This window comes from Melopsittacus undulatus, chromosome 3, assembly GCF_012275295.1.
Source record: "Melopsittacus undulatus isolate bMelUnd1 chromosome 3, bMelUnd1.mat.Z, whole genome shotgun sequence".
Taxonomy (NCBI): Eukaryota; Metazoa; Chordata; class Aves; order Psittaciformes; family Psittaculidae; genus Melopsittacus; species Melopsittacus undulatus.
In genome coordinates this window covers 40,435,202-40,452,602 of record NC_047529.1, presented here as the reverse complement: position 1 = coordinate 40,452,602, position 17,401 = coordinate 40,435,202, and the positions used below count along the sequence as shown (strand labels likewise).

Here is a 17,401-nt window from a genome sequence, read left to right as displayed (position 1 = left end):
TCATTTTGGAACTACATGGATATTTACCTTCTTCAATATGGTTAACATTTTTATGTGATTGTCTACTGTAGGTACACCTCTGATAACAGAAATATGTGTGGCTAACATCTTCGTGATCTTGGAATGCATGCACATTCATAAACAACTTCTTAGGTGTCCGGCAGCTCTCCTTGTTACCATGTTCCTAACACAGCAAACTATGGAATATAAGTTCTCACCTGGTCCTGATAGCTTAAATATGCTACACTGTTAGATTTAGGATTCTCTAAGTGTTTTGGGAAGTAAAGGCATTTTCTGAAAGGCGTAGTGTGCCAGCTGGTATATTGCTTATATCTAGTGTGAGGAATACCGTGTTACCTTGAAACCCTTTGATTTAAAAGATAATTAGCTAGCTGGGGGTAGGGAGGAAGTGTTTACAGTCTACAAAACCAGACAATCCAGTCACAAATGTTTATAAAAAGATGTACAGGAAAGATATAAAAAAGTACATAATCACAAGTATTTATGAAGAATTTTTTTTTTGTTTCTTTGTTCTTTACCAGAGAATTTTCGACTTTCTTAGAACTGGCAAAATGAATCCCTTCTGAATACCATATACTTCAGTTTATATTAACCAGAAAAAAAACAAACAAACAAAAAAAACCTCACAAAACAAAAAACCTACTTTGTTGGAACTTTTTAGCTTTTGCAGACATCTTTTCTTTCTGAAGACCTCAAGATATTCCAGATAAATACAGTCATTCTCCCTGAAACATAAATGTTTCCTCGTTATGCCAGTGATAGCCTGGCCATTGTCTAAATATTAACTCCTTTGACATGCAGATGTTTGTTTTAGATAAAACATTATCTTTTCTAGTTCAGACAGATGTACAACTGCTTGCTTCAACCTTTTTTTGTAATTTAACGTTAATGATTCAATAACAAGTGTTTCACATTGAATCCTGTTTTATGTATCACAGAATACCTTGAGTTGAAACTGACCCTAAGGATCATCAAATGCATCAGTACATATACTTGATACAAATGTATATACAAGTGTATGTACTTGCTACAAATGCATCACTGCATAAACATACATTCTTGATATAAACATATTTCAGGTTACACATTTGTAGGTCTGAGCTATTGGTTATTGATTGGACAAGAGCCAGAACTACAGAAGTCAGCCAGCTTGGACTGGAAACTGGTTCATGCTAATGGGCTCCAAACATTTTTTCTCTGATGTGCTGTAATACTCTTATTATATTAGAATGCCAGAGTGTTTAATATCTCTAACTTCATCACCACTCTGAAAAGCTGATATGAAGGGGACTGAGTTGATTTCCACAGTCAGTTGATAGAGTCTGTACTAGTTAAGAGATACAAGTCTATTTTCCACATTTCACTCTACCTGTTCTAGTTGTCTCAGGTCAGTATATTTTCCATCTTGTTCATGGGCAAGGTATTGTGCCACATTAATAAGAGAAAATAAGATAAATTACAGTAGTTGAGCTTATGAAGAATAGCAAAAACAGTAAGTCATGCATTATGCTTGTAAGTGTAAACACTAAAATTGTTGACAAAAAAGCCACATATTGATAGCTATAAAACTTAGGGAAGTCCTTCCTTACTTCATGATTCTTCATAGCACTTCTGAAATGCAACATTGCACTTCCTTAACTGCAAGGCTAGAGCAAGTTTAAAAGATAAGGATCCTGGCCAGGGACAAACTTTCATAAAAATGGTAAGGGAATTTCTCAGTACCCTTGAATCTTTCAGACTTACTGAATTTAATTAATCCTTTGTGGCTTAATGAACAATTTTCAGCCAGAATAAATTGGCAGAATCATAGGAAATTGACAGTGAAACACTCTCAAATATTACATTGCCAGTCACTTTAGAAAAAAGAAATTATGAAAGAGGAATGTGAATATCTGGTACATGGTGAGCTGGCTCCATCAGTCTGGGACCAGCCTGGTTCCCACTGTAGAGTGCAGCAGCCCAGAAGGTGTTTTACAAATCTAATATGAGAAGATAGTCTCAGTTCCTTGCTCTAAAGCACAGGAGACCGGAAGAACTCCTGACTTGCTGATTTCACATATGGGAGAACTACCAGGGTTGCAAGTTTTGCAACCCCTGATTTAAGTTGTTAAAACAAATGAGGAATGAGGTGCACAAATGTAAATCTCTTCCACCCTAGGCAGTTTGGGGATGTTTTTCTTTCCCGCTCTGCTGCCTGTTTTATGATGCTTCACCACTCTTGTTTCATGAATGTCTTGTGATAGGGTTCAATATCCATGGTAGATGTCAGTGCAGATTCAGAATAATAATAGTTTATTTAAAAAATCATTAGAGCAGCTACATGAAAAAGAATCCTAATTTAACTTAGTTCTTAACCCCTTTTTAGTTGTGTTTAGTTGTGGTTTTTAGTTGTGTTAGTTTAGTTGTGTTTAATTGTGAATTAAAATGATTCTTTTGATGTTTGGCTCAAAACCACAGTTTCAGTGTAAAAGCAGGTATTAACATATTAATTAAATAAAACTTTGATGTTTTGCGTAGGTTTAACATTTCATATAATAAACATTACTGCTCAGTATGTATGAAAGATTTCAGTTCTTTTGTGTTTCATCCACTTTATTGTATATATGGTGGCATGTAAGCAATTTTACAAGTATGCCTTCTTATTTTTGCTTCTCATTTCTGTACTAGTACAGAATACAATATTCCTTCTCCCATATGTTAAGTGTTTTCTTTTTTTTTACTTTTGCTTTCACAACCAATCCCACTCTTCATTTTTAACAAACCCTTTAAAATTCGGTTGCTTGAAGAGACTGCGAAATTCTATCTATAGCATGTTGCCTCAAATGCAAGCAAGTTTAAGTGCTCATTAAATGGAATACAAAGGCAGAATAAGGTGCTGTTGGATTAAAAATGTTCTGTTTACCTTGGTGATAATTTGGTAGTCTATGCAGTTTTATTTTGTGCTACATTTAATTTTAACTGAGAAACATGGGTTGTAAAATGATGTTCCTTAAAGACTAAATTCTTCTTTAGGGAGGAAAGAGCACCACCACCCCCATGGAATTTTGGGTTTGGTTTGGGGTTTTTTTAAGTTTAATTTTGGTTTTCTGATCTTTTTTTTAGTGGGTATGATCCTGAAGTTCAGCTGCAGTAGGTTTCAACCAGATTAAACCCAATATGGTCAGTCAAATTTGTTGCTTTTTGGACAATCTGAAGAGAATGCAGAGTTGAGAGTAGAACTTGCTTCATTTCAAAGTTCATTATGACAATTTCATATGATTCTAACCCCTATCAAAAACCAGAACAATAACAGAGAAACTGTTATCACATGGTTGATTTTTATCTTTGAGTTCAGCATTAATTTCTAAACTGTTCAAAATATTGTTAGTAAATATAAATAAAAACTTTCCTAGAGCATTCAAAAATGTGTACCTGGGCCATTTTGTTTATATTTAAAATACTGTAATTTGAAAATTTTCATATCTTTAAATCCTGTGAAATATGTCTGATTGATTTTGGAGTCTGATTAGTAGAACTCTCTGGAAAAGATTCACAAGAATCATGAAGACATGAAAGATTACTGAAAAGTGTATCCTGGTATGTTGTAATATCTGTATTAAGAATTTTTCAGATATATAGAATTTGTCTTGACTGGAGACAAATGAGGAAAGATTGTGCTCTGATTTGTTTTCTTTTGAGTTAGTTGTGATTTTTTGTATAAATGCTCTGATCATAAGCCAAAGCCTCATTATATTATTTATGAATCTGGAGATAAATAACAGCAAGCAAGCTCATTTCACAGGGAGCTCAATTCTAGGTTAATTCTACCTAACAGGAACTTTAATTTGGTCTAGTCAGTAAGGGATGTTAATAAATGGTTTGGCATATATGTGTGAACTTTTCCTACCAGGTAAGTATCTGTACTCATTTTTGTCAGGTATAAAGGGCATTTAAAGAGCATGGTAACTATATGTCAAACATATCTGCATAGTTTCTGAATAGTGAATTGTGTTAAATTAAATTTCTGGTGTTGCTATGACCCTGACATTTTCAGGCAATTTAAGTATTACAGATTGTCAGCATATTAATGTATTTTTTGGAAATGGAAGGAAACCCAGCTACATGTAAAGTCTACGTTTTAATATTCTGCTAATCACAAATGAGTATCTGTTCTCAAAAATAACAAAATAAAAGCTATTTGCTTTTGATTATTAATAAATAGTCCTTATTCCTAAATATAAGACACTAGTTTTTTTTATAGATAGCATAGCAGTTTAAAGACAAGTAATTGACCAGAGTTTTTATGATGTGGTGCTAATTATAAAACAAAGTGTTTTAATATTACTTCAGAGGAATGCATTGCATTCAAAATATTCACATAATAGTGTAAGAGAAATTATTAGGAACTCACTCAGTATGTTTGGTTTGGGGGAAGGAAACTATGTTGTTAAAATATTCACTGATAATAGTGCTTGGGGAAATACACAGGTAATTTTTTTATTCCCAAACCAAGCAATTAATTTACTGTTCAGTGTGCAAAATGGATCACAGGTTGCCATAGCGAATTTTTCGTATACCATCTGTCATTCAGATTCTTGAAAGAACTTAGCTAGGCACAGTAGCTCTTGTAAATATTAAAACTGTGTTGTATCTGACCTCTGCATTTACTAGTACCTTTCATTTTCTATTTATTTATTTGTTTGTTTGTTTGTTTGTTTTTACAATCCCAAGAATGAGAGCATGGCTTTTCTAGGAAAACACCCATGGTGCAACTGAAACAGTCATAATTAAGATTTAACGAAAGTTCATTGTTGGTAAGGAAGACAAGAAGCAGCAGAACTATAACAATATTAAAACATGTTTAATTTTTCAATTTTTTAGCAATGTTGTGGGTCCCGTGTAATTTCCAACTCAGAATCTTTTACTTTTTGTCTCTGTTCATATTAAATTTGAAATAGATCCTGAATTCTGTTAATCTGTGTCATGGTTTAAACCCAACCATACAGTTTCTCTCTCACACATAACCCCCTCTTTCTTTCCTTCCCCACCCCCGCTCCCAGAGGGATGGGGAGGAGAATCAAAAGAATGTAACTCCCACAGGTTGAGATAAGAACAGCCCGATAACTAAGGTATAACACAAACCACTACTGCTACCACCAATAATAATAATGATAAGGGAAATAACAAGGGAAGAGAATAAGATACCACTCACCAAAACCAGCCCAACCCAGAAGAGAACATACCATTCCAGGTAACTCCCAGTTACTTCTCAGGGCATGACGTGCTGTGGTATGGAATACCTCTTTGGCTAGCTTGGGTCTGGTGTCCTGTGTCTGCTTCCTTCCAGCTTCCCCTTCTCCCTGGCAGAGCATGAGACTCACAAAGTCCTTGGTAAGTAAGCATTACTTAGCAACAACTAAAAACATCAGTGTTATCAGCTCCGTTCCCAGGCTGAAAGTCAAAGCACAGCGCTGCACCAGCTGCTAAGAAGGAGAAAAACTGACTGCTACAGCTGAACCCAGGACAATTTGAAAATTATTTTATTTACTATTCATAAAAGACAGGGGGAAAAAAACTGCTGAGTATAAGACCTGGCAGTCCATCACACTTATTTCCTTGCCAAAATGGAAAAGAAACTGTCTTCTATTGTCTGTAATCAATATCAATAGTCCACTCCCACGATATATCAAGCAGCATTGTCCTCTCAACAGCAGAAGTGTATCTTTGGAAAGAGGTGTGTTCATATCCAGTCATTGAGTGAGGGTTTTATTTCTTTCTAAGCTCCAGGAAGCCTGAGTGCAATCCTCTAAAACACATTTACTACACAGAGATATGATCTTCCTCATTCCAGCACTTGAACTTTTCTGACTTTAAATGCCACATTAAACAGTTACATAACTTTCTACATTGTTGCACTGTAGTAACATATTGCATTGTAGTAATATAGTAATGTGTTTCCAAGTCTCAACTGCCCTTAAGCTTTTGCTGCTAAAGGAATAAACAATGAACTGTTAGTGAACTTCTTTGATCCTTCCCATGGGTTGGAAGGCCATTTCATTTTATTTATTGTATAGCATGTCAAGGTGTGTTATCTTACAGAGTGTCTGAACAGTGCAAAGCAATGTGCCTTGCTTCAGCTGTGTTGTGTTTGTGCAGTGTATCTCTCTGCTGGGAGGGAGAGATTTCTTCTTTTCCAAGAGAACTGGAAGCAGCTTTTGGTGGCCCCAGGCAGAAAGCCTCTGGGAGGCTCTCCTCCCTGAGAGGAACAGGGTGCTTTCTTAAAGCTTGACTCTCAGCCACCCTGTAGAAGTAATGGCAAAAAGGAGATTTTCCTTGTGACCCAGAAGCAGCTGTATGCACCTAGAATGCCAAATGCTTTTTACACTGAAGCTTTTTAAAGAGCAAGACTTGAGGAAAGTGCCCTCCCTGCAAAGGTGGACAAGGGAAGTGGGAAATCAATCACAGAATCACAGAATCCTAAGGGTTGGAAGGGACCTCGAAAGATCATCTAGTCCAACCCCCCTGCAAGAGCAGGGAAACCTAGAGTACATCACACAGGAACTTGTCCAGGCGGGCCTTGAATATCTCCAATGTAGGAGACTCCACAACCTCCCTGGGCAACTTGTTCCAGTGCTCTGTCACTCTTACAGTAAAGAAGTACATCTACATTATCCAGCACATCAGAAATCTATTAAATGATTGCCATGTTCTAATTTAGGATTTTGTATTATAGTAAACATAGTTTTAAAATATTTCAGTCCCTCAGAATCTCTTTTTTCTTTAAAAAAAATGGAAGGTGTTTTTACTTCAAGTTTCCGAACAGAGCATGAAGCCATCACAATGTGAAATGTGGTTTACTGGCTGGTAAGGAAGAAGGTGAATATACAGGCTATAGGGTACTGTTCTTTTTGTGACACTTAATGATGAGAAAAGAAATAAGGAAAACTATCCTGGAAAAATATCTTTCATTAATTTGATCACTTTTTGACCCCATTTAGACTTGTACCATCCACAACATCCTGTGGAAGAGTTGCACAGCTTAGTTTTGAGGAGTATGAGAAGTACACCCTTTATCTTGCTTTGATCTTCACACTTATTTATATAATTTCATGTCCTTTTGACTGTGTATAGTGAGAAATTGTGAAAACACTTTATCCATCGGCACACCACTCTGTTCTAAATCTCCTTGATGATGGGTTTCCCTGAGTAAAGATTCCTAGTCTATGTAGTCACTGTCTGTTCAGAAATTCTCATATGTGTCGCCATCCTCATACCTTATAGTTTTTGCATGTTGTGAAATCATCGTCTCAAAATTTTGGTCTTGCTATCCTGAGTAACATGGGAATCATTGAGCCACTTGTCAATATGCTGAAGAGCATGGACCCTAATACAGATTTCTGATAGAATTTCTAGGGTCTCTCCATATTGAGAAAGCTCACTATTTATTACCAATGTTTATGCTTCTATTTTACCCATTCTCTTAATACGTTGAAGGCTTTTGTTGTTATCCCTGGGTGACCAAGTTATTTTAGAATCTTTTAGCATAGAAACTTGTTAAAAGCCTTTTGGAAATCAAAGGCTATGTTCCAAGGCATCCTTTTTACGTATTCACTGTTCCTCCTGTGAGTTACAATTTTCCTTTTCAGAAACCATCTCAGCTATTCCCCAGTACATTATGCTCATCTATGTGTCTGTTAATTCTGCTTTTTATTGAAGCTCTTAATAGTTTGTCTGGAATGGAACTGGGATTTACTGATGCTAGTTTGAGGTGTGTCTTTCATTCCCTAGTCTTCTCCCCATTTCCCAAATCATAAAAAGGGAAAAAATAAACAACCAAACAAAAAAAACCCAAACCAAACAAAAAACAAAGCAAAAAAAAAAAAATCCACATCTATTATTCCTGATGTTTGGATGCCATTTTAAGTAATGACCACAGTAATTTCCCTTAGAACTTCTGGACAAATATTATTTGGTCTTTCTCTTTATAGATACTGTTAACTTTGTTAATTAATTTTAAAACATTTTTACAGTAATAATTCAATTGAGACAGATCTCTGATGTATCCCTACTAAAAAGACGTTCTGTCATGGGAAACTCCCAAAGCTCCTCCATGTTAAATTTTAATTTAGTGAATTTATTTACATTTCCTGCTAGAGCTTTATCTCTTTGAACACTCTTTTAGTCTTTGATGGTCTATTAGCCCTACAGGCTTTCTGTCAGGCTTACTGCTTCTATTATGTTTTAAAAAGCATTTAATGCTTGCCATTATGCTTTTAGCAAATTGTTCCTGAAGACCTTTTGTTTTTCTTTCTGCTTGCATCTAAAACTGATGCTGCATTATTAAGGACCAAGACAAGCCTTACTTCTCTTCCTATGGGCTTATGACCAGCATCCCTTTAGGTGTCTAAGGTCATACCTTCTTCTGATGCTGCCTTTTCTTCCTGAGTAATCTCTCATTCAACTGTTTCAATGATTTTTATCTTCATGGACAGTTACAGCAGTATTTTTGTATTATTTTGGCACAAAATTTATTATATAAAATATTGAGTCTTATCTGCCCCCAAAGACAGGTACACATGATCTGGTGTGACCAGGAACTTGTCTAGTCCATAAGACTTGGTTGCACCATTTGGGGTGGTTTGTTTATATGTTATAATTATAATGCCTGTCAATATACTGTATCAGTGTGATTTGTTTAGGTGGTGAGATATGCATAAGAATTCATTCTCTGCTTTTTTTAGTGCACCTACAGTGATTTCCTTTTTTAGTAGCTCCTTAGGCATCTTTGAAACATGATTAATGGTACTAGACATCTTTTGAAGATGGAGTAGTAAATTTAAAAGTAGACTTTTCAAAGTTTCTTTGTTTACTGTTCTTCATGACCTGTGGTCATCTATAAAAAGTTAATCATAGAATCATAGAATAGTTAGGGTTGGAAAGGACCTTAAGATTATCTAGTTCCAACCCCCCTGCCATGGGCAGGGACAACTCACACTAAACTATGCCATGCAAGGCTTCATCCAACCTGGCCTTGAACACCGCCAGGGATGGAGCATTCACAACTTCCCTGGGCAACCCATTCCAGTACCTCACCACCCTAACAGTAAAGAATTTCTTCCTTATATCCAGTCTAAACCTCCCCTGTTTAAGTTTCAACCCGTTACCCCTTGTACCTAATTAAATCCAGTTTTTGCTGGTGTCTCACTATACCTGTTGACTGTCTGCATGTCCAAAACTCAATGAGTTTATTTTTAAGCCAGTACTGCTTCCCTTGCTGTAACTCCTTTTCACGTATATATTTTTTTTAACAGGGTTTCATTAAATTAAAAATGGGGATTGGGATGGGTCTTCAGGAGTAGGGTTAAATTATGTTACAAAACATTTGCAGAAAAATTGTTTCTTAAACTGATCACAATGACAATAGGCAAAAGAATTGTGTGCTTTTTCTCCTTTGTAGATACCTGGACCTGTCTACAATTACACTGGCTGCATACAAGTTGTAGAAATTAATGATGTGGGACCTTTCAACTTCTCTAGTGCTGTGGGAAGAAATAATGTTGACAATTGCAGGTAAACCACCTTCTAGGCCTTTTCCCCGTGTTGATTTTGCTTTCTTCGCTAAATAAGATGACTATTTTAGGTAATTTCAACAGTTTACCTGTAAATACTGTAAATATAACCATTTCAGAAAAAAAAAAGTATATGGAGAGATATTATTCTTTCTTTTATGCTTCTGAAGCATATTCTTTATGGAAGACGCTTTTTTCAGAATAGTTCAATTAAACTTGACAGCTTATTTAGAGTGTTTTCACCCACTGAATGCTGAAACATTATCTTGCTGTACTAAGAAAGATAATCTGCAAGAAAATACAGGAGTGGGAACTGGGGTGGTGCTCTGGCTATGTTTCTACTTACAGTTTTGGGATTTCCATTAATCTTTTACAAAATACTGATGACTTTGTGCTACACTTTTATATATGAGATTGTGAAAAATGTTGGAAAGTATTGTTTCTGAATACATAAAAACCCCCTGGGTTTTATTTTTTGTATATTCACATTGCTATTGGTCATTAATTGATTGAAATAAAACACTAAACAGAGGCAATTGTGTAGATTAGGATTATATTCTTTTTTATAAAAGATTTAAATACGAGAAAGTGGAAAACAAAAGAAAGTAGAGGTGAGCTGCATTTGTAGATCATGAAGTCTTTCAAAAGAGAGTATGATTTTAATCATAGGACATATATGTCCAATATCCCTGGGGAATTTCATATAATCATTTTTACATATGGCTTTAAATTTTTCCTCTAAAATTTACAGAATATTTTAATGAATGTCCATGTGCTTGTTTAAACAATATGTTAGAAAATTAGTGGTAACTGACTAGATCATTAATTAAAAATCCATGAGATATGAACTATGCTTCCACTTCTACCACTAGCCTTTTCATGAATTTGCACACATCACACTCAAAGGTACAAAAGGAGTGTAAACATCGAACCTGTTATATAATAAACCACCTGACTCAAGTCCTAGACATCTAAGCTTTTGCATGTAAAATTTATTCAGAACACAAAATACAGAACTCTGGCCTCAGTTGTGACAAATCCCAGCTAAGAAAGAAGCAATTGCTCCACACCCGAATTTCTGCCAAGAGATTTTCCCTAGTGACAACTGTGATCTCCTCAAAAACAGGAGAATATACACTTGTCTGTGAAGCTATGGCTCTTTGCAGAACAGAAATTCATGGAGATGAAGGCAAGTAAGGAAGCTGCTTCATGCATTTAATTCAGGTATTAACTTAGGGGGAAAATAATCTTCACTTCAAGAATTATTTCTAAATTAGAAATCAAATAATCTTTAAAAAAAAAAAACTATAAACCATCTCAGATGTCTTCTCTGGTTAGGGTAGGAAATTGTTCTAGATTTTGCACAGGTATTAGAGCTTTGGTGTCCCAAATCCTAAGCAAGATCATAGAATCATAGAATGGTTTGGGTTGGAAGGGACCTTAAAGATCACCTAGCTCCAACCCCCTGCCACAAGCAGGAACACCTTCCACTACATCAGGTTGCTCAAAGCTCTGTCCAGCCTAGCCTTGAACACTGCCAGGGGTGGGGCAGCCACAACTTGTCTGGGAAACCTGTTCCAGTGTCTCACCACCCTCATGGCAAGGAGTTCCTAGTATCTAATCTAAATCTACCCTCCTTCAGTTTAAAGCCATTCCGCCTTGTACTATCACTAAAGCACTTTTTCTTTTTTTTTTTTTTAACTGCTAGATAAAAGAGCGATAACTTAAAACCCGGGACTCTTAGTATCTTCCATGTTTTTTTTTAATTTGCCAAAAAGAATACTTTCTCTGAGATAGGTGTTTACATCCTTGGGCTTTTTGACATATATAACCATTCAGTTAAGAACCAGTAGCCTTCAAGAAACAAGACCAATTAAGTTTACTTTTTCCAGTCTGTGTACCTAACGTATAGAGGGATATAACAGGACAAAGATGGCTTACAAGAAAATCTGTGTTTGTTTCTTTTTTTGATTTCTTTAATATAGAATGCTATATTACCTATTCTAATCTATAGAATTATATGCCAAAATTACTGCATTTTGTATTACTTCTGATACTTCCCTTCATACTTAGTCAATTAGCATAGAAATATGGCTTTTACAGTATGATACAGACACTAAATTTTGCTTTATTTCAATCAGAACTCAGTGATTACAGTCTAGGGCTGTTTCTTGCAAACTATACTCACTGTGTATATGTAACAGATTAAGTAATTGAATTAACATGGTAAATTTGTACAGATGAACTGTCGAAAATAGGATTGTAATTAAAGGGGTGCTGGAAGGATGCTGGGCCTTCTTAATCCTCTATTCTGGGCAATATGCTCATTTTACCCCCCTGTTTATCTCAGAATGCTGCAGATGATCCTAACAGTGTCCAGGCCCATGCAGTCAACACAGAGCTGGCTCCTTCCTGCTCCAAATCACAACTATTTCTGTCTGTGAAAAGCTGGGAAACAGAAGTGAAATTAGACTGAATTTCCCTCAGTGGCATGGCTGTCCCATAGGAGTGACCGCAGGGAAGCATGGCAAGCATTCTCATTACTCATTCTCTTCCTTGTGACACAAGAATCTCATATGTGCCCACACATGGCAGTTTACGTTATCCTTTGCTTTTCACTTTAGGTATAACTCCCATGCATCCTGACCATCATCAGTCCTTAGATATAAATTCGGCTTCTCAGGAAGCATATAGGAATCCCAGCAGCCATTCTTTTTATTCAAGACAGACTTGCCAGGAAAAGACATTTGTGTTGAGAAGGAAGAAGAAATTGAAGAAAGTTCCTTAAATATAGCAGTAATAGATTATATGTTGCAAATATGAGTAGCTGGTGAATACTAGAAAGCCGGGTATACTTGTATTTTCAGACTTCATATGGTTCTGTTGATGTAATATTGCTACAGTTGGAGCTGCCTGTCAGTAGAAGAGTACTCCACAACGTGGCTTTCAAAGCAATCCAATTTCTTTCTGTAAAAACCTTCCTGTATTTATCATTCAGTGACACTGTGCATTTCTGTTCATGCTGTTGGAATTTGTCTTTAATTGACTTTCTACCTATCATCACCAGTTTGTAGACTTCTAATCCTTTTGAATGCCCCTGCTTTTGCATATTTAGCCATACTCTAGTGGCATTCATTTACCGTGCTGGGGGATTTACTTCTTGGTTTCTCAGCAGCATGGATTGCTTCATTATTTTGGTATAGGAGGTCAGCCAAAGGGAGACATGCAGAAACTTCTTAAAGAGTATGGCTTTGTGAGTAAGTTTTAAGGTTATGAATTTTTAATAGGTTTGAAATTTACTCAAATATGTTCTGCCATTTTTTTAACTGGATCTATTTGAATTTTAAAATACCTAACAATGAGCTAACATGTGCAAATAATATAGAGAGCTGTCAAAACCAAATTTTAGAAACAATTAACCTTTCAAAAACTATTGTCATCATTACTTCGGGACAAGTCAGTACCTTTCATAGGTATTACTTCATGTTCCTTATCTCAGATATTAATGCAATTTAAGTTACTGTTTAAAAATCTCCGAGAATTACAAAATGTAAAAAAAAATGAAGCCATAAAATTAATTTCACTGTCAAACATATCTGACTATCTGCTTAAAATACCTTAAATATGTAGGACAAGAGTGGTCTTTGTGCCTTCAGAATCTTGTACTGCAAATATCATACACTGCAAAGGAGGGAGAATTATTTGGTAGCACTAAATGGGAGATGGGAGCAACATGGAAGTTGCCTTTCATGGTGTTCTGGAAGCAGATGCTGAACTTCTGCTTAAATTCAAGAGGATAATTGATGAACATAGCACCAGGCAATTGGATAAGTTCAAAGACTTTAAAACTTGCAATAATCCCGACCCTTCTGAAAGATGTAGGATGTTTGCATGCTTGGAAGCAGCCTTTCAAGTATGAGGCTTTAACTCAGCTAATCTGTGAAGTCATAGCTCAAATCCTTCTGCTAATCCCATGCATCTCTGTTTAAACCTGGAGTTCATAGATATGCAATAACACATAATACCATGGGGAGAACAGCTAGGAGGGATGTATTGCACTGAAGGCTCATCAGAGCTTCCTGCCACAAGATGTAACCAAGGTGGAATAAGAAACATAAGAATAATGGTATGAGCAGGGGAATGAATTTAAGCTTGACTCCGTGAGAGTGGATTTACAGACATAAAAGTCCTCTGAGCTATGAAGCTATTGCTTTCAGGAAAGGTTATAAGAGAACCATATCAATTAGAAAAGGTCAGCCTCCTCTAGGTAGTTTTCTGCAGTTATACTAAACTACCTATTTATGTAAATCCTGTCAGTTTATTTTAAGATTCTGTCTAAACTATTCCTGTCTCAGAGCTATGAACATACAGACAATTCTGAAAGTGATTATATAATGGCCCACAGTAGCAGAAGAGACAATTGGAAATAATGGATCTCTGATGAGATCTGTTAAAAAAAAATATTTTTTTTTCCTTCTTCTGGAGCAAGTAAGATACTCATGATGTGTCAATGCAACATAAAGCTCCTGTAAGTGTTTCAGAAAAAGTTACTGGAATGGATTTGCAGGATGAATGAGTACCACTTTCAGGTAGAGTTCAGGTAGATAACAGATAGAAACGAAGCTTTTAATCCCAGTATTAAAAGCTGGTATCTGCTGCAGCTCACTTTTGGTTTAGTCTCTGGGGGTTAGGACTGCTATATATTCCTGTAAGAATATGCAGTAAATTCAATGGTTCCAAACAGACACACACACATGCATAAAATATATGCATATACGTATGAGTATGCATATATTTATATATTCCATTTTGAAAACATTCCTAACTAGGAAACAGAAAAATACTGTTTGCTGTTTTCCTAAGAGAAGTTTTACTGATGAATGCAAATGTACAAGGCACTCACAGATAGGAGATAATAAGCTCAGTTCTTCATTACTGCCCATCAAAAAGATTTTTGGTTAATATTTTAAAGATTTTATTTTTCTGTCAATTTATCTTAAGATGTTTTTTCCAGGCTGAAACTGAGGTTCATTTCAGCAAAAACTGATTGCCATTTGCATTTAGGGAAAAGGCTCTTGAATTTGCATTACCCAAGTTCCATTCGATCAAGAGGACTGCTAGGTTTCCTAATGCATGGAATTTTCTCAGGAGCTGTGCAATACAATTACAGTAAGCCCTCAGTTCCACTTTCTCCTCAATTATCCACTTCCCAACAAGCTCTAAATCCCTTTTCTTACATGTGAGTACTCTCCTTTCCATTCTGTAGTCTTTTTACAAACATCCTAACAGACCATAAACACCTTTTTGAAGTTCAGTCTCCTGTGCAATTTCTCAGCATGTCTCTTCCTTTATGGAACTTCCTGCTTTTTCAGAGTATTATAAAACATCACAATTCAGAGCATCTGACACCAGGCATCTGAAGTGTTTGATTTCTGTCTTTGAAATTAACTGCGTACTTTGAAAAGAGAAAAGTTGGGTCTGCTGAAAAGTTATTTTTCAGCTGGTCATGAATGTCAGGTACTGTTCTACACCTAGAAAAGGAAAAGCGACAATACTGTTCCACACCTAGAAAAGGAAAAATGACTATGGTGGTACATACTGTCTGTTAGACTTCATTGTAAGAATCCATACAAGACCCCAATAAGGTCAAAGGATTCTGTCATATGAATATGCCTGAGCTGAAAAGCTTACATTGAAATCAAATGTACAAGCTGGCTCAAACCTGAAAGGGAAATCATCGCGTTCCAAATTTTAGCTCTTCTGTCAACTTACATCTTAGTTTATAAATAAATGCAAGATCCTATGAGAAGCACTGATCTTCTGTTTTATGTGAAAGAGAAAATATTAAGACTTTATCTTCTTACATATCAGCATAAGTAGTCATGTTCATATTTTTTCATTATAAATTTGGAGTTATGTGCTTAATTCTGAAACAAACAAAAAATATATTTATATAGTGCTCCTCCACACTGCAGAAGAAAATTATTAAATTAACAGAACTGACACCACTCAATTTTAATTATTTAACAGGTTTTATGTGTATTCAATGGTTAACGTAGAAATTGGACTGTTTCTAAAGTGCAGAACTGAAGACAAGAAATATCACCCATTTGTATTCGTCACATATGATGCATGATATTATGTTAACAACAATTCTGTGCAATTTTAGCAGAATGATAACAAGCACTTTTTCTCCTTTCTACATTTATCATTTTACTTATTTCTCATCTATTGCTTTTGCTGTCTAATAACCCTTTCTGTGTTTCTAATTGCCCCTTCCTCCTTTCCCAGTGCCTGAGTTGCTTGTATATTCTTTCATTCTCTTTGCTTGATTTGCTCTTTTTGATTTCCCTTACCTTTTACAACATTTCTGTGCATGTTTTCTTTTCATTTGTGAGTTTTGTTGTCTTGTTCAACTTCCTTTCTGCTCCATATGTGTACGTGAATTCTGTGTATTATTTTCTGTTCCCTATTCTTCCCTCCTTCCTTCCTTCCTTCCTTGGCCATCCTGTTCAGATAATGACATTTCAGTGACACTGACTTCGATGTTGAAAAGAAAAACAAAAAGAAAGAAGTAACAGATCTAATCTTTCATACTATTAGAAATCCTCAAAATCACTGTAAATTGTGATGGATATTAGCCAAACCCATGTGTCAAATATATGAAGGTGAGATAATGGTTATTTGTAAATACTACATTTCTCTCCCTGTTCCTGGAAAAGGTTGACTTTCATCAGCATACTGCAAAACTCACACCAATCTTCCTTGGGGCAACTCTCTATTTCTACAAGATTAATAACAGGTTTTGCTGATGTTTACCTTGACCTTACTTACCCTGCTGTGGCTTTAGGTGTGTGCGTTATACCAACAGGGGATTGTTTCTTAGTTTTTTCAACAGAATTCAGTAGCAGTCACTGTCTGTGTGTTCGTAATGAGCAATTGTAATGAGATCTTGTTTTCTTTTGAAATTGCCAGGTCCCTGCATGGAAGCTAATAAGCCTTAAAGGGATACCATGCATTTTTTTAATTTTGTTTCCGTCAAGGAGCTGTTTGCAAGTATATATATCATTGTATGCATGCCAATGTATAAATCTGAGGTAGTGTGTTGCTGAAAATAAACCTCCCAGTTGAATATTTTGGAAAGCTCTCTGACACAAGTAGCACAGAAAGGAAATTTGCTTATGAATAGGATTCATAGGATTTTTAATGACATTGTCTTCCTACTACTGTTCATATGCACTTCAATATTTTATAACATATTTGTTTCACATGCTAAAGAAAAGGCTCCAGTGCTGGAGAAACGTTAATTTGTTCTTGTTTCCCATCTTTCTATATATTTTAGTGCAGTTGCATAATATTGAACATCTCCGATTACTGGTGATTCCTGCACTATATGATTAGTAAATTTATTAATGAAATTTATAAAGTTTCTCTTACCCGAAATACTTAACCCTTGCATATGAATTGACCCCTTTATAAATCAGTAAAATTCTAAGCTTTAATCAGAACATTCACAGAATAGAATTAAATTTGTTAAATAAATACTTAGGAAGGAGAAGTATTTATTAAAGACTTCTGCTTCAACAACAAAAAAAGTCTGCTTTGACCTCTTTACCTTGGTAGATTCAAAGCCCATAAACATTTGTGATTAATGAAAAAAATCACTGTATCCATCCACAGTACATTTTTAAAATGTGGAAATGAGAGAGATGGCCCATCAGGTGCCTGTTCAGTAGATCATCACAAGTTCTCATATAGGAAGGAGATAAGAGAGTTAAGGGTGTGACATTGCTCAGAGGACCAGCATGGTGGTTCAGAAATTATGGGCAGCA

General features: G+C 35.7%; 1 protein-coding gene across 1 annotated transcript in view; it reads left to right on the top strand.

The window, feature by feature from the left end:
• The window catches only part of EYS (eyes shut homolog), a 776,683-nt gene that overhangs the window by 552,447 nt on the left and 206,835 nt on the right, over positions 1-17,401 (top strand). The window contains exon 34 of the mRNA XM_031052748.2: positions 9,458-9,570. Within this exon, the coding sequence (XP_030908608.2) occupies positions 9,458-9,570 (113 nt within the window). The remainder of the gene's footprint in view (positions 1-9,457; positions 9,571-17,401) is intronic.